At 38.5% G+C, this 24,720-nt stretch overlaps 1 protein-coding gene across 1 annotated transcript in view; it reads right to left on the bottom strand.

Moving 5' to 3' along the window:
* The window catches only part of actr5 (actin related protein 5), an 88,174-nt gene that overhangs the window by 41,315 nt on the left and 22,139 nt on the right, over positions 1 to 24,720 (bottom strand). Inside the window, exons 3-5 of the mRNA XM_051663796.1 lie at positions 15,978 to 16,147; positions 9,693 to 9,910; positions 9,466 to 9,603 (exon numbers count right to left, since the gene is read on the bottom strand). Coding sequence (XP_051519756.1) covers positions 9,466 to 9,603; positions 9,693 to 9,910; positions 15,978 to 16,147 — 526 coding nt within the window. The remainder of the gene's footprint in view (positions 1 to 9,465; positions 9,604 to 9,692; positions 9,911 to 15,977; positions 16,148 to 24,720) is intronic.

Genomic DNA, 24,720 nt, shown 5'->3' with positions numbered 1-24,720 from the left:
CGGAAAGAATAACAGCAGAAAGAATTCAACATTTCTCGGACTACAGTGGGAAAAGCAAATACACTATAAACTATACCAATTTATACACACCAATGTAAAATATCAACAGTCCCTGACATCCGCATTTATGCACTCGTACCAATGTTGTAGTCAAGACCAGCTCATCCGAGTCCAAGTCAAGACCGAGACCAGAAGAGGGTCGAGTACGAGTCAAGATCAAGACCAGAGAGGGCCAAGTCTGAGTCGGGACCAAGACCAGTAAAGGCTGAGTCTAATACAAGAGTTTTTTTATGAATGTATTAAATAGTTTAAAGAACTATAGTCCCATATATTAAATCATTTATTATTTTAACATTTAACATTTCTGGTTTACAAAATACAGTATAACTGCACAATAACTAAAATGGGCCTAAAAACCAAACAATAATGTATTAAATATGACAGTGTACACAGAAAGTGGTATAAATATTGACAAAATTTGTTAACAATTTCCTCAATTGCACTACTATATGTCATTCATTGAAAGTCAAGTAAGCATTTCTGCTTACTTTTGCCTGCAAGATTTTATTTTGTGATACGCACAGTAGGGATGTAACGGTGTCACGGTTTCACGGCATACCGCGGTTTAAAAAAGAGATGGTTATCAAACCGTTGACATTTATTATTCACGGTATTACTTTACATTTTTTCCCCCTAAAATCCAAGGAATGAAAGTTTCCATTGTAAATATTATTTAAATTAAAAGAATATCGGCTACATTTATACAGCATCATATAAACTCGATAAAATCCCTAACTTGCTACAGCCTCCTGTTTCACTCAACTGTCACTTAATTTTAAAAGCCTGAACCTTCATTTCCCCTCACCAAGCGGCTGAAGGCTGAAGTGTGGGAATATTATGGTTATTTAAAAGATCCACAAGGCACCATCTGATGGTTAGCCAATTTGTAAACTTTGTCAGAAAATTGTCAGCTCAGGCAGGGAACACTTCAAACCTGAAGAGCCACATCCGAAATCATCATCCCAAGGAATATGCGGAGATGAAAGTAAGTGCAAAGTACAGTATATAGGCTAATAAATTATAAACCCCTTTTCATAATACTCCCAGATATACAAGATTTCTATGACTACCTGTATTTTCTGGAATATACACTGGCGGACAAAAGTTTGGAATAATGTACAGATTTTGCACTTATGAAAAGAAATTGCTACTTTTATTCACCAAAGTGGCATTCAACTGATCACAATGTATAGTCAGGACATTAATAACGTGAAAAATTACTATTACAATTTAAAAAAATACAAAATAAATAAATAAATAAACAATTCAGAACTTCTTAAACTACTTCAAAGAGTTCTCAGCAATGACAGCTTTGCAGATCCTTGGCATTCTAGCTGTCATTTTGTCCAGATACTCAGTGATAATTCACCCCACGCTTCCTGTAGCACTTGCCATACATGTGGCTGTCTTGTCGGGCACTTCTCATGCACCTTACAGTCTAGCTGATCCCACAAAAGCTCAATGGGGTTAAGATCCATAACACTCTCTTTTCCAATTACCTGTTGTCCAATGTCTGTGTTTCTTTGCCCACTCTAACATTTTCTTTTTTTTTTTTTTCTATTTCAAGAGTGGCTTTTTCTTTGCAATTCTTCCCATAAGGTCTAAACTTGATAAAAAAATTATATAATCATTGACAACTTGAAAAAATTGTAGCGCTCCAGCACAAGATGCCAAAAAAAAAAAAACAGCGATACATAATGCAATGGTCAAAGACATCCGTTTAGCATGTTTACATAGAATTACAACTGAAAAACAGCATGGGTGGAAGTAAATATCCACTTTATCCAACGAACGAATCGGACTGAATAGTCAATCGATTCAGACCTTTTTGCTAACCTGTCAAATATGAAAATAAGGTCTTGGACTCAAGAAGAGTCCAGTCTAGAGTACTACAACACTGGCTCGTACATTGAGGGAATCCCGGAGTTTTATGTAAGAGGGAAACCCCACTATAGCGGCGTAGTTCCAATGTATATCGCAATGGAAAGTTAAGGTAACAAACAGCAACAACTCTGGAATATCTGGAAATAAAGCGAAGCAACAAGAGAATAAAATAGTGAAGTCTTCCTCGGATACCATGTTTGTTATTTACACAAGCGTCAGAGAAATTACGTTGCTGTGGAGAAAGCTGCTTACTGACCGAACCACATGTATACAGGAGTAAAGAGTACGCTGCTTATACAGTGCATGTAAACGGGAATGCTGCTTTCTCGCAATAAGCCGCTTTCTGGTGTCCATGTAAACGTAGTCATGGTTAGAAAAAGATGCCATAGAGCCAAAATTGTGCAAATAAAAGTAAAATCGCCTTTCGCTGAGAGATGCAGAAAGAGTCTAAAACAAGTAATTAAGCCTTCTGAACAAGCATTCAGGAGGTACTGATAAGTGTGACTTCTCACAAGTGGGCAGAATAGTCTACATGTGATTCATTTGGAACTGCAGAGTTAAGAACTGAACAATAAGCATAGGCTAAACCTATAAAATAAGAAAACTCAAGAGTACACAAGATACAGTTGATACAGGATGTGACAATTTTGTATTTTGGAAATACATGTTTGATTTGTTTGTGTATCTCTTTTGATCAGTCAAATAGATAGCTGTGTATTTAGATTTGAATAAGCACCTTTAATGGCTCTAACACTCTTTTGTTCCATTTACACAGCTTTGAGGGCACATCTACTGTATTTTCATGGCTGAGTCTACACAAAACAACGGTTCTGGTTCTGGACTAAGGCCAACAACAGAAAGACATGGAATAGAACCTCCAAATGTGACCATTGTTCAGGTGATGGAGATTCTGAATGAATATTTGGACAAAAGGCTGGGAAAAGTGCCATGATGACATCTGCCAGAAATAAGGCATAAAAAAATAATCTTGGAGAAAATTTATCTATGCATCGAATGTATCCACTGATCAGTGATTGTCACATTGTGTCTGAACACATTTTGTTTTTTTGTGAGCATCTGCTGTTTTTATATTCTGTTTTATATGAACAAGTGCGACAAAAGACACATCTGTTTACATCAAATAAACTCTTTTACTCTCCATATATAAGGTATGTGAGTGAAATAACACTTTTCATGTCATTCTAATACAGAACTTTCTGACCTGTTTGATGTTTTGACCATATGTTTGACTGTATAGTGTACAGTAAATTATCATATTTCATAAGTTATAAAAAAAGAAAAACGGAACACTTAATTTGTCAGCAGACTAAAAAAAGCACCAGTTAAGAGTTAAGTTATTGTAAAAATTCTAAGCTTAAAACGACACCATCGAACCTACAGTGTGTTAGTCAAGCAAGCTGTTATTGATTCATTTGATAAATTTTTCAGCACGGAGTGTCAAAGTACGCCAGATTATTTATTTATTATTTAAGTGAGTCAAAAGCAACCATTCAGTAAAGGCCTGATTTATTGTTTGTCTGCATGACAGGCAACATCGTACAATAAATAATATGTACCTAAATACTACATGCTTTCATGAACTCATTTTTAATGCTTCAATAATTTAATAAATATTAAAGTAAATATACTTTTGAATCCACGAATACCATTGCATTGCCTTTGTTTATATATGAAATATACAGTTATTTCAGAAATTAATACATTTTCTCTCAATACTGTACTGAAAACGACGCAGACGCACCAACACAGAACTATAAATGCAAACCAACGCGTTGGCCACTATGCGGAGCCTACGCCGTAGGTTCGATGCATAAGTATAAACCGGCCTTTAGGCTCTAGCTTGTGAATGGCCTGAGAATGAAGAGGTACACCTACCACCACTACTAAACACTGTAGTGCCCTGCCAAAATTAAGGACAGTTTTGAGAGCAAATAGATGTAAATTTTTGGCAAGATATGTTTCCTTTTTTCTTGTGTGTCTCATGGACATCTGACATCTACACTGCTGACACCTACTGAACATCCATGGTACATAACTGCACCCCTTAATTCTACATTACCATAACTTGAAAATAACATTTTCTGAAGTACTCAACCTGCATTCTACAGCAGAATGCAACATTAACAGAACACAAACACATCCGCCAATTCCATATGATCACAACCTCAAAATAAAAAGAGGACCCAAGCATTTTTCCAATGGAATGCAACCGTTCACTATGAACTTTCATTTGACAAAAGACGCCTGTATATAGCATGCTGTATACATTATTAGTGAAATGTTGATTTTTAGTTTTATGTGATCAAAAATTACTAAAGGGGGATTGAAGTATTCTGTGTATTTTAATTATCTCTAGTCTTCAAATTTAAAATAAATTCTACATTGTAACAGTCGAATCTGTGTGAAACAAAGATCAGAAACAAACAAAGTTTGCAATTTCAATAAACTTGAAATTGATCAAAGGAGAACCATTGTAACGGTTGCATCTGGGGCCTTTCAGGGAGGTCTTAACACTATTGTTCTTTAAAGTTCTCTCACACAGACATAATATTGGGTTAAGATTCAGAAGAGTTATGCTACACTTAAACTCTTTTCCCCAATGAGCACTTTGTCTGGCTTACTATTCTTTATGTGTTTTAAGAAATCTGATACATTGGCGAGCCACCAAATATCTGGTCAGCCAAATACAAGAAGATCTAACAAGAGCTGAGTGACATTATGAACAGATTTGACATAAAGGATATAAAATACATGCAGGCTTAAGGAATAACACAATACATTTAACTGGATTACGTATTTAAAATACAAAATATTAGTATCAATTAGGGATGCACCGATACCACTTTTTCTCTTCCGATCAGAGTCCGATATCAGAAATCTCAGTATCGGCCGATACCGATCCGATACCAGTGTTGTTTTTTGCATAATCAGTTTAGAATATCTTTATTGTGTGGAACTAATTGGGTGTACTCAGAAGCTAAGCGGTGCCGGGCTCGGTCAGTACTTGAATGGGAGACCGCCTTGAAATACCGAGTGCTGTAAGCTTTTACTCTTTGCCGGGTTGCGCTTCCCAGAGGCACAAAGGGGGCAGTCTTCACCCTTAGCCTGAGCTTACGGTCACACCGCCTCGGGCTCATCCGATCTCCGAAGCTAAGCGGGGACAGACTCTTTTGAATGTTAACCTAAAAATGTGCTTCATGTGGTAATATCTTCATAAAATAACATCATTTAAATAGGGCGGCACAATGGCTCAGTGGGTGGCACTGTCGCCACACAGCAAGTATGTCCCTGTTCGAGTCCCAGCTCACCCAGGGCCTTTCTGTGTGGAGTTTTCAAGCCCCCACAGTCCAAAAACATGCAGGTTAAGTGAATTGGAAATTCTAAATTGCACATAGGTGAGAGTGTGAATGTGTATGTCTGTGTGTGTTTGCCCTGTGATGGACTGGCCATCTGTCCAGGGTGTTTCCATGCCTTCAGCCTGAGACAACTGGGATAGGCTCCAGCACAACCCGCGACCCTATATAGGACAAGCAGCATAAGAAGATGGATGGATGGATAATTAAAATAAAATAAAACCTTTGAAGCAATTTTTCTCAGTTTTAGTTTTGCCGTAGTAACAGCATTTTGCCACTGTAGGTCAGAATTTGACAGCAGATAGCCAGAGAAAAACACTTACTCTTTGGCTGGATAACTTTAGATTTTATAAGCCATCTCAAACCAAGCAATAATACATTTATTACTGGACTAATTTTCATTTACAGACCTATTCTCAGTCAAACTCAGAAAGCAAAGAATCAGAAGCCTACTAATGTTTAATGTTTTATATCTAATGACCATTCTGTGGAGACTTGGAAGCATTGAAAAATTAATAGTCAAAATAAATAGTCAAAGTTGGCAAATTAACTGGTATGATCTGACACAGTTATGTTACCCACTGTGATCCAGTGTTGGATGAAAAGTTCAAATTAATTTGCGTGAGTGCCAAGTACACGCATAATGAAAAGAATGCTTCTTTCGCTTTAGATACGAGCTATAATACCATTATAATACTATAGATCATGGTAAAACCATCAACAGATGGCATATGAAAACATGTGTAATTCCTTAAATGTCACATGTTGATTTTATTTTTGAATATGAAAAATTTACCAACAAATTGACCTCATAGCTGGTTATGGCCATGGATATGAGGAGCGTTTCAACAGTTGTGAAACACTCTCTAATGATGCGTTACATTCATACGAGCAGACAGATGGTGCTCTCACACTGTTATGAGTAAAAACATTTTTAAAAAAAGGTGGATGTGATGTCATTGAGGAGCTACAGCATGTTTCTACAGCTTTACAGCTTAACAGAAATCAGAAATGCGCTGACAGATGAAACACAAATCCATTAAGTACATGATTATAATAATATGTGGTTTTTCATTGTTTTTTATGCTGTTAGGGTATTTTTACAAGAACAAAGGCTGTTTATTTGAGAATATACACTGGCAGATAACACTTTGTTAACACTTTGGATAAAAGCATCTGCCTAATGAATAAATATAAAAATGCAATGGACACCTCCATGCATGGACACAATCGCTTGATTCTTGTTGTAACACGACGCTGCCTTGCCGTGCTAGCCACTGGGAATACGCCTGTGCTTTATCAGAAAGTTGTTGTGCTCTGCCAAGTGACCAGACACAAAGTTGTCAAGACGGATGCATCCAACAAAGGCTGTGCAACGGACGTCCAGCTATGGGCTGTGTGACGGACGTCCAGATTTGGTACCTTGACAGGTGCACAAACGGAGTGGCACATTAATAGTCTAGAGCTGCTAGCAGTCTTCCTAGTTTTGAGAGCTTTCCAGTCAGTTTTTCACATACTGATCCAATCCGACAACACTGCGGTAAACCGCAAAGGGGTACTTCAGTCGCACCCAATGTTGAACCTGGCCTGCATGCTTCTTCTCTGGTGCTAGAGTCAACTCCTGTCAATAGGTGCAACACATGTCCCTGGTAACCTGAACTGCGGTGCGGATCTGTTTTAACAGACAGTTCTGATGAAATGGAAACTGTTCGTGGAAGCCAAGGTAAACTTGTTTGCCTCCCCGGAGAACACACATTGTTGCCTTTGGACTCAATGACTCATGCTCCACTGGGCTTGGATGCCCTAGCTCACAAATGACCAGCGAAACGCAGGTCTGTTGTGCTTCACCAGCTGTTCTGCAAAGTCCGGGAAGACAGGGAAACCGTGCTGATGGTTGCACCGGAATGGCAGAACTGTTGGAAACTCAAGAGATCGCAAAGGGATAAAAAGTATACGAGGAGAAATGGCAAGAAATGCTTCAATCAGACAGACAATTGACCAAATCATAAACAAATTGAAAAATTTAAAGAGAGTACAGGGACCATAAGAAAGACCTAATCAAACGCAGCAGTGGATGGAACTAACCGGGGCTTTGAATTCAGTCTCACCTGAGATAAACACAGAACTGCCGATGTCCTCTGTAGCTGATCTCGGTAAGTAATTAAATTTGCAAGCTTTGTTAGCTTTCCTTACACTCTTCTCATCTTATTTTGTGCATTTTCTTTTTTTTTTCCCAGTAAGGGGACTACTTAGCTAGGAAGGTCACAGCTATCTGTAATGTAAACCAGTGGGATTCTCAATCAAGACCAGAGTGGCATGGAGCAAGATGTCGCTCGGCTCAAATATTCACTCATTTGCGATCAATCAACTCCAAGTTAAAAAAAAAAAATCATCGCTCCATGTTGGAGCGGAGTGGCATGAAATGATAAAGAAATGAGAATTTCTTTGCCAACATTGTTTATTTTTTCGCATCAGGTACAAAAAATAATCCCTCGTCATATTGGCATACGACCTAATATTTCATGCCGCAAATAACAACTGCACAAACAATGCCTTGTTGTAGGCTACTTTAAAAGAGCACCTATTATGGTTTTGCAAATATTACCTTTCATGTAGTGTTATATAGCTGTTTGTGAATGTAAAAAAGTCTGCAAAGTTTCAAAAATCAAAGTGCACGGCAAATGGAGCTATTGACTCCCAAAAGAAAGAACCGATTCTGCACACCTGAAACGAGTCGTTAGTAATTCCAGACTTACTTCCTGTAATAACCTACATAATTTGATAACAAAAAAACCCGCCTCTAGTCTTCATTGGCTGCTCACGAAAAGCTCTGACCCGCCTTCAAACACTACACTAGGCGGTAGACCAATCACAACAGACTGGGACATCTGACCAATCAGAGCAGAGTAGGCTCTCTGAAAGGAGGAGTTCAGAATGAATCCTTTAGAACGGATCATTGAACGAGTCGTTATTGACACTGGGAATTTTTTTTAATTATGAGCAAATTAAAGTGTTTTTTGACCTTGGATGCATGTAAATCTATTGTATGAGACCTTTCAAACAAAATTAGGCCCATTTAAAAACCATAATAGGTGCTCTTTAAAAAAATAAAAAATAAATAGCCTTGTTCTCTCTGCCCTACTTGGACAGGGTTATTTTATATGGGGACATGAGGTAATGAAACAGCCTAATTATCAGAGCTTCTCATTGATTTTAATCCTGTGCTAATCGTTCATGTTGGTAATTATTACGGACTTTTTGCAGGCTGTGCGTTCCCGCGGCAATAAAGATAATAGCGTCTTTTATCAAACGGTCTCCAAGGCTTTGACCACCTTTCAGGGCTCAGGCTGTTATCCTACAGGCTTTCTATCCCCCTCTATTCGCATCGGTAGAGGTGCAAAAGCTGAACTGCGCACGTACATTGGCCGTACGAGTGAACTGAGGCTGCAGGGTATCTGCAGGCTAGAAAATGTTTTATTTAAAACTTAAGGCCAAATAAAAGAACAAAATTCAAGACCACTTTCGCAATAAAAAAAAGTTTTATACATTAAATAATGAATTAGCAGGTCAATACAAAACCACTGAGGCTACTTGGATATCTCTGGACACGTTTATTATATTATATTGTGCATTGGTGTGTTTTCTTTTTTTAAATATAATATAATATTAAAAGTGTAAATGTTTTATGAATTCATATGTTACCTTATGTTAACATATACAACTTTTACTGTCAATCTGTATTAGTATATGGAAATTAACTTCTAAAAACTCTAGGCTACATGCATTCATAATTCATTTAAATGATGTGGCTTACATTATTAACCTTCTCTTTACTCACTTGTTTTGAAGCAAGTTTGGAGCAACAAAAAGTTAACCGTGTGTAAATTATCATGTGAACATTTAGCTTTATTATAAGCTACAATGCTATTTCTAGCATTTATATGCACATTTTACCAGGCACACTTATATTTTATAATGAATTCTATAAAGAAAATCCATAACCCTCCCAACCCCGTTTACATGGAGCTAGTGCAGTAAAACCAAATGCATGTTTAATTGTTAAATGCAGATCTCTCAAATTTTAAACTGTATGAAGGGTAACACTTGATATTTCTGTGGTCAGAAAGTACTGGATAAAAGCACAAACCTCAGTATTCACGAGCCGCTGCTGCTCCACACTCAGACTGAGTTTATGGATGTAGGACTGAAGCTCTTCAGTTGAGTCCATGTTGAGCTCTACCAGACTCCTGTGAAACATCTCCAGCGAGCCCTCTTCCAGCAGCTCCTGATGGAACACCACTGTTATTGTGCGTGTGTGTTTGTTTGTGTGTGTGTGTGTGTGTTTAACTTTTACAGAGATGTGTGTGTGTGTACCTGTACGGACAGCAGTGTCTCCAGTCGTTTTTGGTCTTCCTGTAGTTTCTGTTCTCTACGACGGTTGTTAATTTCCTGTAGTCGACAGAGTTGTTGCGCTTTCCTCTCGTTCCGCTCCTCAGCGCTCACGCAAACACCTGCCACTCGGCCAGAGAAAGGCAGCTGTACACGGTGGACTTCCTCTCTGTAAAACTCAGGACTGCGCCACTTCTCCATCTCTGACACACACAATTTACACACAAAAACATGACCACAGTTGAGACAAACATGAGGTCCAATGAGCCAGAATCTCCCGTTTGTGTAAGACTGTTCAAACGACAGAATAAAATATTTTTTGTGGGGAAAATTGGTGATAAAAGATGTACAACATGTAACTGAAAAAAAATGGTGGACGAGGCAATGTCAAATCGCGGATTAAATATTAATTTCAATAATATTTTTTTCCTGATTGTCAATGACGTAACACTTGATTATCTTGTGTATATAATATTACTTTTTAGTCAGATGTGTATAATTGTTTCAAAACTTTGAAACCAATTAAATTGGAAATTGTTTTATTCAGTTGTCCAGAGAAAAGGAATTCCTCCTATTCAGTTTTTATTTAAAAAAAATGTACATTCTTAAAAGTAATCTAACACTAGGGTTGCACCAATAAGGATTAAATTAAGAGTTTAGAGCTAATTAAAGATTTGTTGATCTAGGATTTATTTTAATTGGAGTTGTTGCACCACTTAAATTTAAACACGGATTAACAAATCAGTGATTCAAATGTTAACCTGTGTTTAAATCTTTCACTTGCGATTCATTTTGTCTGCCATGATGAATTAAAGTGTAACAAAATAATAATAACACTATTTTATTTCCTTTGAGTGGGAACATAAAATTGTCTCTGCGAAAAAGAAACTCGTGCAGGTAAAATAATAAAAAATTCGAAAAATTTCTACAGCTGTTAATAACCGCTTCCTAGACAGATCAGCGGCACAAAAGGCAGATCAAATAAAAGCCAAGGAAATGCTGCAGCCACGCATAAGTACTAATTTTACAAGCCATGAGAAGAATTTTATATCTCAATTAATGGAACAGTATGGGACTGTAATCGAAGACAAGATGACAGATAATGTTACCGTAAGAAAAAAGAAGAGGCGTGGGTCCAGCTAAGCACCAGCTTTAATGCGTCTGCGGGTATCAAGGACAAGCAAGACGTGATGAACTTGAAATCCTGTTGGAAATTTTCGTAAAAGCGAAAGAGAAAAAAGATGCTTCTCAGGAGAGGAGAAGAACTTTTCTCACGGGAGGAGGTCCACCAGCAAGTGAAATGGATCCGATGTCTCAAAAAATCATCCAGATCATCCCGCAACAAATATCTCCCTTATCTAACCCATTTGATGATGATGCCATTGTGGACCAGCCAGACCCACCAACACCAACCTACAAAAGTATGTTTCTACATTTCAATTAGGAAATGGCAAATCATTTAGTCATTGTTGGCTTGATAAAGACAACATCATTTCATAAAACGTGTGTTTGTCTTTTAGATCCGAATAATGGAGATGTAGCGTCTGTTTCTTGCACGCATGCCACAAATGTACATGCCAGCGAGCCAATACCGTGCGTTCACACCACCACAACTAAACGTGTCAGCAAAGGAGATGCTCAGCATCCAGAGCCCTCGAAGAGCAAAATGCCAAAAACCGACTTAAACGAATATCATTTTGAATTACTACAACTGAAGAAAGAGAAAAATATAATTCAGATCGACAATGCAAAGATGCAGAGAGAGGTGCTTCTTCTACAATGGGAAATACTGCAACTTGTCAAAAAAGACAAACTTTGCAGAGAACTAGAACCAGTTCAAATTGTTTTTAATTAAATCTAGAGAATTGGACATTATTTTGTTTTAATGTTTATTTGTTGAATGGTACTGTATGTAAAAGATAATGTATCTGACTGTACCGTTACATTAACGTATTAATATTACATAAATTGTAAAAGAACAAGGCAACCATTTTAAATTAGTCATCTTATTTGTGCAAAGGATATTCAAGCAACTCATTTGAATTAAAAATGTTTTCAATCAATGTTAATAATTTATTGTATTGAAAGTATATTTCTCTCTCTCGTGTTTACATATTTGACATCTTTTAATGCCACATAACACAAAATATGCAGTGAAATGGTTCTCAATTAGAGTTCTCAGGACAGCATTTCCATTTGCAGTGGCAGCACTGCACTCCTGCTGTGCATCCTCTCGATCCTCGTTTGGGTGATCCTCTTCAGACTCCTGTAGTAGCTCATCTTCAAGTCATTTCCCAAAGTTGTATAATACTGCCCCTGCAACAATGACCGTCAGTGTTGTCTCAAGCTTTGTTCGAAGCCCATTCTGCATGCAAGGAAACTTTTTTCCCCAAACACTGTCCACAAGACCTCTTGCTGCAATGTGGCAGGAGTTGTAGCACTTCTCAGCTAGTGAACCGTTTGTAATGACGTATAATTTGAATCTTTGCAGGCTCGCGATCGCAATTATTATGGTATAATGTATTTCTAATTCCTGCTTGTGTCCAAATTCACCACCTTCAGAGAGCAGCTCAAATTCTTCACATCACTTGCAACGCATCCACGGGCTTGCAGTAGACAAACGCTAATATTCATCACATCACTGCACATTCAATGCATTCGCGGTAAACAAACACAAGTGTTGTTCTGTGCATGGCGAGTTTTGGTGGTAAATCCAAAGAGACAAACTTTAAAACTTAATTTAACACAGTGACGTCTTCTCAAGTTGTTGCCTAGTTACACTGGTAAATAGCTGCCGCTTGTACTCATGTTGATGACGTAATCGGACAGTGGTTCCGACCCAAATAATGTGATATAAACACAGACCAGCATGGGCAGTGGGAGGGGGAGGAAATGAACTCGGGTTCAGTCCAAGCAATCGAACCAAGTGTGAAAGCACCCTTATATACAGTACATTTGATTTTTTAAGCACCTGTACGCAACCATCCAGGTGTCTGAATCATTGTTTATTTGTTCTCTAAACATTTAAAAATATGGGGTTTTGTTATGTGTGCTTTGTCTTTCAGATGTTCTTTTTTAAATTTCCTAATGCTTTGTCAGTGCGTTGCCTAGAATTACTCAATAAAAAAGCAAATATCCAAGAGATAAAGTGTGTTCTTTGACCCTATCTATCAATTTAAAGACTTTTCAAATAATAATTTGTAAAACTGCTTGTATATAAAATCATAATGTATAAAAATGCATCATCTGCTTGAAGTCTGTCCCCAAATGCACACTTTCATAACTCATGCACCCTCATGGAATTACTGACTAGTGCCCCATCGGTCTGCACTTGCTTACGTCACCAAAGCCTGGACACGGAGGAGGAACGCAAGGGTTTAGGGTGCCATTTGGGACAGGGCCTTGGTGTTTGGTTTCATGAAAACATTACCAGAATTTAATTCACAGATTATTAAGCGCTTAACCCCCATTTCGTTTTTCGTTCCTGTTTTTGGTAATGATCTCCAATTTTTTTTGTTTGTTTTTGTTTTTATTGAACTGTTTTTTTGTTCCCTTATTTTGTTATCTAATGAAGTGGCAATGAGAAATTTTTTATGTGTGACAAAGAGTTCACCCAAAAATGATTTTTTTTTTCTTCATTATTTACTCCCCTCATGTTTGTTTTAAACCTGTATGACTTTCTTTCCCTTATGAAAAATCTACAGTTCTGTCACACTAGCCGCAAACTTTCCACAAATTTGCAACTCACTATTTTTACATGCAAATGAGATTGTGATTCGCCACAAATGCTTGCCTGCAGTTTGCAGCTTTTCACTGGTAGCAAACCTCTGGCGAAAATGGACAATTTGCTGCAAGTTTGCCACTGACATGAGTTAAGGCCGATTTATCCGTCTGCGTCGAATCTACGTTTTCTTGACCAAAGCACAATGGGTGTCGTTTTAAAGCTTTAAAATAATTTGTACAATAACAAACTCTTAACAGGTGAATTTTTAAATCTGCTGACAAATTAAAAGTGTTCCATTTTCATAACTTATGAAGTTTGATCATTTACTGTACACTGTCAAACTTATGGTCAAATCAGATAGATCTGAAAGGTCTCGAGTAGAATACAACAAATATTGTTTCACTCACATACCAGAGCTATAGAGATATATATATATATATATATATATATATATATATATATATATATATATATATTAGTCATGTGAAAAAATTAGGACACCATGAAATATTTAGTTATTTTTTAAGAAATATGGACATATCAATATTTGATCTTCTTTCAAACAATATCTATAGATAAAAGCGATGTAACTGAACCAAAAACAATGAAATTTTAACCATATCATTTTTACAAAGATGCCAATTCCTACTGAGGAAAAAGTTAGGACACCCTATGCCCTAGTAACTGGTATTGCCCCATTGGTTGAAATAACCTCAATAAGACGTTTCCTATAACTGTCTTCCAGTCTTTGACATCGACTGGGAGAAAGTTTTTCCCACTCCTCCATGCAGAATTTTTTCAGCTGTGTGATGTTTGAGGGGTTTCTTGCATGCACAGCCCATTTCAAATCACCCCACAGCATCTCAATAGGATTAAGATCCGGGCTTTGATTTGTCCATTCCAGAACTCTCCATTTCTTTCTTTTAAGCCATTCCTTGGTGGATTTACTGGAATGTTTTGGGTCATTGTCATGTTGCATAGTCCACATCCGCTTCAGCTTCAATTTTCGGACAGATGGTCTTACATTTTCCTCAAGCACCCTCTGATACAATGAAGAATTCATAGTGAATTCTATGATAGTGAGCTGGCCAGGCCCTGCTGCAGCAAAGCAGCCCCAAACCATGACATTTCCAGCCCCATGCTTCACAGTTGGTATGAGGTTCTTGTGCTCAAATACTGTCTTTGGTTTGCACCACACGTCTTCTGTTACTGTGCCCAAACAATTCAACTTTGGATTCATCTGTCCAAAGCACATTGTTCCAATAGTCCTGGTCTTGGTCTAGGTGTTCTCTGGCAAACTTTAGTCTTGCCCTGATGTTTTTTTTTTTTTTTTTTTTGACAGCAAGGATTTCCTCCTTGCACACCTCCCATGCAAATCAAACTTGTGCAGTCTCTTTCTTATGGTAGATGCATATACTTTGACATCAACTGTGGCAAGATCTACCTGTAAGTCCCAAGATGACATTTTATGATTGTTGGAGACTTCTTTAAGCATCTTGCGGTCTGCTCTTGGGCTGAACTTGCTAGGACGGCCTGACCTGGGCATGTTGGCAGTTGTTTTAAATGTTGTCCATTTATAAATTATTTTCCGGACAGTGGAATGGCTGATTTCGAATTGTTTGGAGATTTTTTTTTAAATCCCTTCCTAGACTCGTACGCATCTACAACCTTCCTTCTGAAGGCCTCAGAGAGCTCTTTTGATCTCACCATGGTGATTTCACTCACTTCAACAATCAAGAGCAAACCAAACTAAATGTCTGAGGTTTAAATAAGACAGGCTCCTCCACAATCCTCTCTAACGATGTTCTAATCTTTTGCACCTGATGTGGCGCACCTGATTCTAATTTTATGCATTTTAAGTAGTAAATAAATGTGGGGGTGTCCTATGTTTTTCCTCACCAAAAACTGCATTTCTATTAAGTACATTTTACAAATAATTTAAAAAAGACATTTCTTCAGTTTTATTAGTTTATTTATATTACCTTCATCTCTCAATATTGTTAAAATGAAGATCTTTTTAACAGCGTTTTTGCGTATTCATGAAATAAAAAATATATATATATAAAAACATCAGATGCTCACAAAAAATATAATAATAATCCAAATACAATGTGACACGATCAGTGATAAGTGGATATACAAGATGCATAGATAAACTATTCTTGGAGGAAATGTGACACTACCACAGATAATTTCTTGTCATGCTGGGGACAGTCTCTGGTAACAAAGGGGACCAATCACAGCTGTTGTATAAATTGTCCTTTAGGCACCATGTCAGTTTTAGTGACCATTTATTTACATTACATTTCTGAATAAATTGTACACATAATGCGAGTAAAGGACATGTCTGTGATTGGTTACAATTTTCCTACCATCGCAAAATAAATGTGGTAAATGTCAAATTGACACATTTTGTGTAGATCGAAACGAAATGCAGTAACTGACACTTTTCACAAATTAGTTAATTGTGGCAGCTTTAATTGTTTTCTCAAATATTTATTCAAATAATTATGTATGAACGTCTTTGAGACATGTGTGTGTTTTACCATGCTGGTAGTCGAGTGCGATGTAGCTGTTCTGGTGCAGTAGCTCCTCCATGCGACTCAGTGTTATGGCGGCCTGATGTGCGGGGTATTTCAGCTGTACCAATCTCTGCAGATATGCTGCCGCCTGACCACCACCCACATTCACACGCTTACAGTTCACTGCGTCCAGCCTACAATATCAACAAATCATCCATTTACACACATCATAAAGTCTCTCCATTATTTTGAATATTTAAGTACATCTAAAGTAAATGATCACTGGACTATTAGCATTTCAAGATCTGGAGCTTTACGTATAAAACTTGGCATACTGTATGCACAAGAGTTCAGATATACAGAAGTTGCAAACTTACCTATTCACACCAAAAACACTGCTCAACAGCAGTGGTATTTTTATTTAGGAATGTCCCCGATATAATTTTTTTGAGAGCGAGTACGAGAACCAATACTTCATTTTCGGTACTCACCGATACCTAAACCTGTTGTTTAAATTTTGTGTGTGTAAATACAATACTGTGAGATTGATGATTTGAGGACAGCCTGTTTATTATTTTTCAGCAACTGTTACTCAGAAGACATTAAAAATAATTTTAAGCTTTACCAAAATTATCAAAAAATAAATTTTATTTTTCTCCAGTCTTTTATTTTTCACAAATTTGGTTTAATTTCATTTGACACTTTAATTCAATATTATCAAAAAAACTTCAAAAGAAATGAATTAAAACTTTAAATCAAATGAAAATAGAATAATTTTCATCTTAACATTGCATTATTTTTTATCATAAAACGTACTTTTATATACAGTGCATCCTCACAGCACAATCCAAAATACATTGGAGTTATTTTTGTCAAATAAAGTGCTGCACAACAGAACATCACAGATGGGAGATATTGCTTAAATAAACAATTATTGATTTATTATTAGTAGTAGTAGTAGTAGTAGTAGTAGTATAGTATTGTTATCACAATGAATATTACCTACCTATAAATTAGTAATATTTCTGTCAAATTTTTTTCCATTTAAATGGAGCTTTTATTTTGGCAGACACTCTTTCAGTTTCTGTGTTTTTGACAGCAGCTTCTCACCTCTGGAAAAGTGTGTTTATTAAACGGCAAAAGGCTGTGATTTAATGTAGGGATGTCTCAATACTGATACTGGATTTGGAATCGGGTCCAATAATACACTCATTTACAGTGCATCTGGAAAGTATTCACAACGCTTCACTTTTTCCACATTTTGTTATGTTACAGCCTTATTCCAAAATGGATTAAATTCATTATTTTCCTCAAAATTCTACAAACAATACCCCATAATGACAACGTGAAAGACGTTTGTTTGAAATCTTTGCAAATTTATTAAAAATAAAAAACAAAAACAAAAAAAACAAAAATCACATGTACATAAGTATTCACAGCCTTTGCCATGACACTCAAAATTGAGCTCAGGTGCATCCTGTTTCCACTGATCATCCTTGAGATGTTTCTACAACTTGATTGGAGTCCACCTGTGATAAATTCAGTTGATTGGACATGATTTGGAAAGGCACACACCTGTCTATATAAGGTCCCACAGTTAACAGTGCATGTCAGAGCACAAATCAAGCCATGAAGTCCAAGGAATTGTCTGTAGACCTCTGAGACAGGATTGTATCGAGGCACAGATCTGGGGAAGGGTACAGAAAAATTTCTGCAGCATTGAAGGTCCCAATGAGCACAGTGGCCTCCATCATCTGTAAATGGAAGAAGTTTGGAACCACCAGGACTCTTCCTAGAGCTGGCCGTCTGGCCAAACTGAGCGATCGGGGGAGAAGGGCCTTAGTCAGGGAGGTGACCAAGAACCCGATGGTCACTCTGACAGAGCTCCAGCATTTCTCTGTGGAGAGAGGAGAAACTTCCAGAAGAACAACCATCGCTGCAGCACTCCACCAATCAGGCCTGTATGGTAGAGTGGCCAGACGGAAGCCACTCCTCAGTAAAAGGCACATGACAGCCCGCATGGAGTTTGCCAAAAGGCACCTGAAGGACTCTCAGACCATGAGAAACAAAGATTGAACTCTTTGGCCTGAATGGCAAGCGTCATGTCTGGAGGAAACCAGGCACCGCTCATCACCTGGCCAATACCATCCCTACAGTGAAGCATGGTGGTGGCAGCATCATGCTGTGGGGAAATTTTTTAGCGGCAGGAACTGGGAGACTAGTCAGGATCGAGGGAAACATGAATGCAGCAATGTACAGAGACATCCTTGATGAAAACCTGCTCCAGAGCACTCTGGACCTCAGACTGGGGTGAAGGTTCATCTTCCAACAGGACAACGACCCTAAGCACACAGCCAAGATAACAAAGGAGTGGCTCCGGGACAACTCTGTGAATGTCCCTGAGTGGCCCAGCCAGAGCCCAGACTTGAACCCGATTGAACATCTCTGGAGAGATCTGAAAATGGCTGTGCACAGACGCTCCCCATCCAACCTGATGGAGCTTGAGAGGTCCTGCAAAGAAGAATGGGAGAAACTGCCCAAAATAGGTGTGCCAAGCTTGTAGCATCATACTCAAAAAGACTTGAGGCTGTAATTGGTGCCAAAGGTGCTTCAACAAAGTATTGAGCAAAGGCTGTGAATACTTATGTACATGTGATTTTTTTTTAGTTTTTTATTTTTAATACATTTTCAAAGATTTCAAACAAACTTCTTTCACATTGTCATTATGGGGTATTGTTTGTAGAATTTTGAGGAAAATAATGAATTTAATCCATTTTGGAATAAGGCTGAAACATAACAAAATGTGGAAAAAGTGAAGCGCTGTGAATACTTTCCAGATGCACTGTCCTCGTACTTGTAAAAATGCTCCGATATAAAAAACCGATACCATCTGACGCACAAATGTCATAACGTAAACATTCAGCGCACAATTTAAAATCACATTATGTCCTAGTAAGTTTATTTTAAAGCAAAAGTTGCGATGTAATTATTTAAATATGTAGTTTGCATGAGCTGCATGCTGCAAATGTGAGCACGTGAATGTGTGGAGACAGTGTGGTCCAGACACCGGCTGCATCGCACGTACCTTTTAAAGCTCCTCTATGGCTCAAACAGGGAACACAGTCATGAGCAGAGCACAATGTTTGTAGCAGATGACAGTGAACAGAGCGCATATTCACTTTGTAGCGTGAGGCACATACAGACTACATATTTATTTAAATAGCAGCATTTTGTGGTTTAAAAATCACTCTGAGTCACATATCTCTGAGTACACTGAGTAGTACTCAAGATGGCACAGAGTATGGCTGCTGCATTGCGAAATCCAACACAACATTGCAGTTTTTTGTTTGTTTTGTTTACAGTTCTTATGCTTTTTGTCTTGGATGTTGTCTGCCTTATTGTATACGATAGACAAACACTTTTGGACATTGGTCCTGCAATTGCACACCGAAAACTGGACTTCCAATTCCTCAATGCTGACCCGCTGTTTCCAAAAACGCCAACGGGGCCCTTTGTTTGGGCAGCCCGGCCGCAGAAACGCAGAAGGAAAAGGGGAAATAGAGCCACTGTTCTCATCAGAGTAAGACGTTGTGCAAATTGACCCCCACTACCCAGTATTCTACTGGCAAATGTTCAGTCTCTGGACAACAATCTCTGCGAGCTGAAAGCGCAGATCTCTTTCCAACGAGAGACGAGTGACTGCTGCATTATCTGCCTTACGGAAACTTGGATGTCTGCTGAGATTCCAGATTCAGCCATTGAACCCGTGGGGTTCTCCGTGCACCGAGCGGACAGAGCGAAAGACCTCTCAGGTAAAAGCAGAGGTGGTGGTGTATGTTTTATGATCAACAAATCCTGGTGTGATCAGAGAAACGTAAATACTATCAAGTCTTTCTGCTCTCCTGATCTGGAATTTCTCATGCTTCTGTGTCGACCATTCTGGCTACCGAGGGAAATTATCACTGCTGTGTACATCCCGCCACAAGCCAACACAGACCGGGCACTTAAGGAACTGTATGGGAGTATAAGTGAGCAGGAAACCGCACACCCTGAGGCTGCGTTCATTGTAACCGGGGACTTTAACAAAGCCAGTTTCAAATCAATCGCACCGAAATACCACAAACATATCAGTTTCAACACATGAGGGGACCGGGTTTTGGACCATTGCTACTCTCCATTCCGGGATGGCTACAATCCAAAATCACTTGCTTAAATGACTGCCGTCCTGTTGCTCTGACCCCCATCATCAGCAAATGCTTTGAGAGGCTAATCAGAGATTACATCTGCTCTGTGCTGCCTCCCTCACTGGACCCATTGCAGTTTGCATACCGCAACAACCTCTCCACTGATGATGCCATTGCATCTACACTATACACTGCTCTCTCCCACCTGTAAAAAAGGAACACTTATGTGAGAACGCTGTTTGTAGACTACAGCTTAGCATTCAACACCACAGTGCCCTCCAAGCTTGATGAGAAACTCCGGGCTCTGGGCTTAAACAGCTCACTGTGCAGCTGGATCCTGGACTTCCTGTCAAGCAGATGCCAGGTGGTTAGAATGGGCAGCAACATATCCTCATCACTGACCCTCAACACTGGAGCCCCACAGGGCTGTGTTCTCAGCCCATTCCTGTATTCCCTGTACACACATGACTGTGCGGCAACACACAGCTCCAATGCCATCAAGTTTGCTGATGATACGACAGTGGTAGGTCTGATCACTGACAATGATGAAACAGCCTACAGAGAGGAGGTGCAAACTCTGACACACCGGTGTCAGGAGCACAACCTCTCCCTCAACGTCAGCAAGACCAAGGAGCTTGTGGTGGACTTCAGGAGAAAAGACAGAGAACACAGCCCCATCACCATCAATGGAGCACCGGTGGAGAGAGTCAACAGCTTCAAGTTCCTCGGTGTCCACATCACAGAAGTACTCACATAGTCCATCCACACTGAGGCCATTGTGAAGAAGGCTCATCAGCACCTCTTCTTCCTGAGATGGCTGAGGAAGTTTGGAATGAACCACCACATCCTCACACGGTTCTACACCAGCACTGTAGAGAGCATCCTGACTGGCTGCATCACTGCCTGGTATGGCAATAGCACCGCCCACAACCGCAAAGCCCTGTGTGCCCTGGTGGTGCGAACTGCCAGACACATCATCGGAGGTGAGCTTCCCTCCCTCTAGGACATATATACCAGGCGGTATGTGAAAAAAGCTCGGAGGATCATCAGAGACTCCAGCCACCCGAGCCATGGGCTGCTCTCACTGCTACCATCAGGCAGGCAGTATCGCAGCATCAGGACCCGCACCAGCCGACTTCATAACAGCTTCTTCCCCCAAGCAATCAGACTTTTGAACTCTTGATCTCTCACGATCAACATACATCAGCTCTGCACTTTATTAGTCTTATTATCTCACATCCGCTGTCATAAATTATATTCTCTCTTAACAACACACAGGCAACTGACTATCAACCGACAACCTACTGTATATTTTATATATACTTTATATACTATTTTTATTTTATGTGTATTCTATATTATGTATATGTGTGTTCTATATTGTGTATATTGTATACTGTACATTGTATATTATTATTGTGTTGTGTAATTATGTGTATATTAGATATGTAAATTGTGTTGAGTAAATCTGATGTTATTGTAAATTGGTATATGTCTTATCACTGTCATGACTGCTTTGTTGCTCAGAACTGCACCCAAGACTTTCACCCACTGTTGCACTTGTGCATATGGTTGTGTGACAATAAAAGTGATTTGATTTGATATCAACAGGAGGGGTCATAACACAAAAACACTTCAAAATAATAGCTCAGCCAAACTAAAAGCTCAATTTAAATGAAGTATGACAGAAATGTAATTTTCACTGTTATACTACTACTACTACTAATAATAATATTAATAAATCAAAAATAATTGTATTATATTTAAGCAATATCTTACATCTGTGATGCTAATCATGAAGCGCTTTATTTGACAAAAATAATACAAAATAATGTTGAAAATTAATTGTTATACATTCATTTAATAACATTTTAATGAATTTATTTAAACACCATTTTGATGATAAAATTTTCTAAACAATTTACAAAAACGGTGCTACCCCAGAAAGAACACGTACATCTCTGAGATGTCTGTTTTAGATCTTTTCGTCTGGAAAGCATCGCAATCTAATTAACATCTGCTAAACATCTTAAAAAGATCAGATTTGCAAACATTCTAAATCATAAACATCTCGAATACATCTGCTGAACGTCTTATTGACATCCGAGAGGAAACGTCTTATAGACGTATTGCAGATGAGCAAACAACCTAAAAAATGCGTCTTCCAGATGTAAACACACACATCTGGGTGATGTATGTGTGCTATCAGGGACGTAGTATCGCAATCCTAAAGCTTCAAAATACTTAAGGTGTCACAGTATTTTTTAAAATGGTAGTACCGTCAATAGAGTAATACCGTAAGTTATGTTGTATGTGCGGTAGTAAATATTATTTCTGCTAAAACCTTAATTTGAATCAGACCTATGTCTGCAATAATATTAAAAATATAGTCTTCTCGAGGGCGGTCCCCTTCATGCAGTGCCCTTTAAGAGCTCAAAATGCTGTTTAGAATTTGCCCCATATATGGTATTGTTTATTTTTCCATGTGTGGTTTTCCCATGCTTCAAAAACACACGTCTGAATCCCAGCATGTTAATTTGGCGGTCGTGTCTCCTAATGGATAATATGGATTTAAGTAAAACTTTGGAGAGTGAGAAGCTTTTTACACAACACAATTCAAGAGATTTGGAATTATTTTGGATTTTGCCTGATGAGACCAGGAAAACCCATCTGTCGTGAATGTCGACAGAGATTTCAAGCCAAAGGGGGAAACACCAGCAACCTTAAACACCTTCATACATATTCCACTGCCTCTGCAGAATACACACGGTTTAGTGGCACTTAATTTAACCTAAATTATTTATGTCCCCCAACATTTCTCTGAAAAATCGAACGTTGCACTCGTTTAATTGTTTTTCCAAGTACAAATGCATGGTGGCGGTAACTTCGCATAGTTCGCACATATGGTTAGATCACGTCCCTAAGCCATGCGATCAAACCGGTGTGGGTGTGTGTGTGTGTGTGTGTGTGTGTTCTACACTCGCGCTGCTGTTTACCAGGAGAGGGGGGCTGAAGTGGTTGTAACTGACCTTGGGAGACCACAGCAAATATTATTTTCACTTACCCATTTGCTCCAAGAGCAAAAGAAAAAGCCCACTATGACATTTGAATGACTTTCCAGAAGAAAAAAAATAGAGAGCAGTGGATTAAGAAAGTCAGATGGGAGAAGATGCCAAATTTACTGTCACTCTTTCAGCAGCTGTAATCGAACCCCCTCGCAGCTGTGGTAATTCATTTAGATGTAAAACTAAGGCGGAAATGCGTCACAGTCTGTGAAAAAGGTCTATAATGAAAGAGCTGCTCAAAATAGTCTTTTCAGTGATACAATATATTTATTTTTATGTTGCCAATAATCAAATAATCCCAGAAATAATGGAATAAAAGTTTAAAGCCATTGCCGTTTGAACTGGTTGTTTTTATGCGGCAATTATTTATTTATTTTGGACGTCATAGCTGCGTTTACATGGACCCTGGTAATCCATTTGTGATCAGACTAGAAACTCAATCCAAATAAAAACGTCTCATGTAACCACATCAATCGGATTAAAATGGCCACATCTGATTTAAATTTCATTTGGATTGTAAGGGGTGGTTTAACCCTTTTCTAATCCGTTTGAAAAGGAAATTTTTATAAACACTTGATTGGATTGCTTTGTGAAACTGGGATGATCCGCGCATGTTCAGTACTGATGCAGTAATGGCGTGATGACGTTTCACGCACAACGACAACCTTTCATTACAGTGGGCATATTATGCGTTCATTTCAAAAATATCCAGCATTCTTCTATATCAACCTACTGTGTAAATATGACTATATTTACATTGTAATCTGGTGGCGTGAATAAATTCTATAACAGTTCCGATCTGATGCTTGATACATATAAACGCTCACATCAATTCGATCACTTTATTAGTGTTAATGTATAAAGTACGGTCGGAATCATCAATCGGAATGATTTCATTCCAATTAAAACTAAAAGTGTCCATATAAACGCAGCTAATGTATTAGGTAACATGCTAGTCCATTTGTCCCTTCTCCCAATTCATCCATCGGTTATTTTCACCACTTCCGGAGCAACAAGAGGAATGGCTAGTTTCTAGGAATCACCTTTGCTATGACAAACTGTGTTAAGAATTAACATGCGAGGAGCCACGTGACGCCATGCGAAGGGCAGACGTGTGAGAGACAGCTCTGCACACTTTGCTAATTTTTTTAATTATTTTCATGATATAATCTGGTGAAATTCGATACACACAGTTACACATTTACTGATTGAGGTAAACATGTCAAAGAAGTCAAAATCCTCAGGCTCTGGAGACATTAAAAGACACTTACGGGTTCAAGATGAAAGCCCAGACAGGCCTGTAGACCGGGGACTCGATTTGGATGGTGCGGCAGGAGAAGGAATCCAGCGTCAACTGTCCAACATGTCGGTGATGTTGACGAAGGTACTTGCGGACTTTGAGGATCTCGCTGTAAAACGTCAATCAATTACGGCGATGGAAAAAAATTCTCTGAGCTAGTCACAAGAGTGACAGATGTTGAAAAACGAATCGATTATTTGGAGGCATCAGAGAGGGAA

The sequence above is a fragment of the Myxocyprinus asiaticus genome, chromosome 30 (assembly GCF_019703515.2).
Source record: "Myxocyprinus asiaticus isolate MX2 ecotype Aquarium Trade chromosome 30, UBuf_Myxa_2, whole genome shotgun sequence".
Taxonomy (NCBI): Eukaryota; Metazoa; Chordata; class Actinopteri; order Cypriniformes; family Catostomidae; genus Myxocyprinus; species Myxocyprinus asiaticus.
This window is presented reverse-complemented; position numbering and strand designations above follow the sequence as displayed.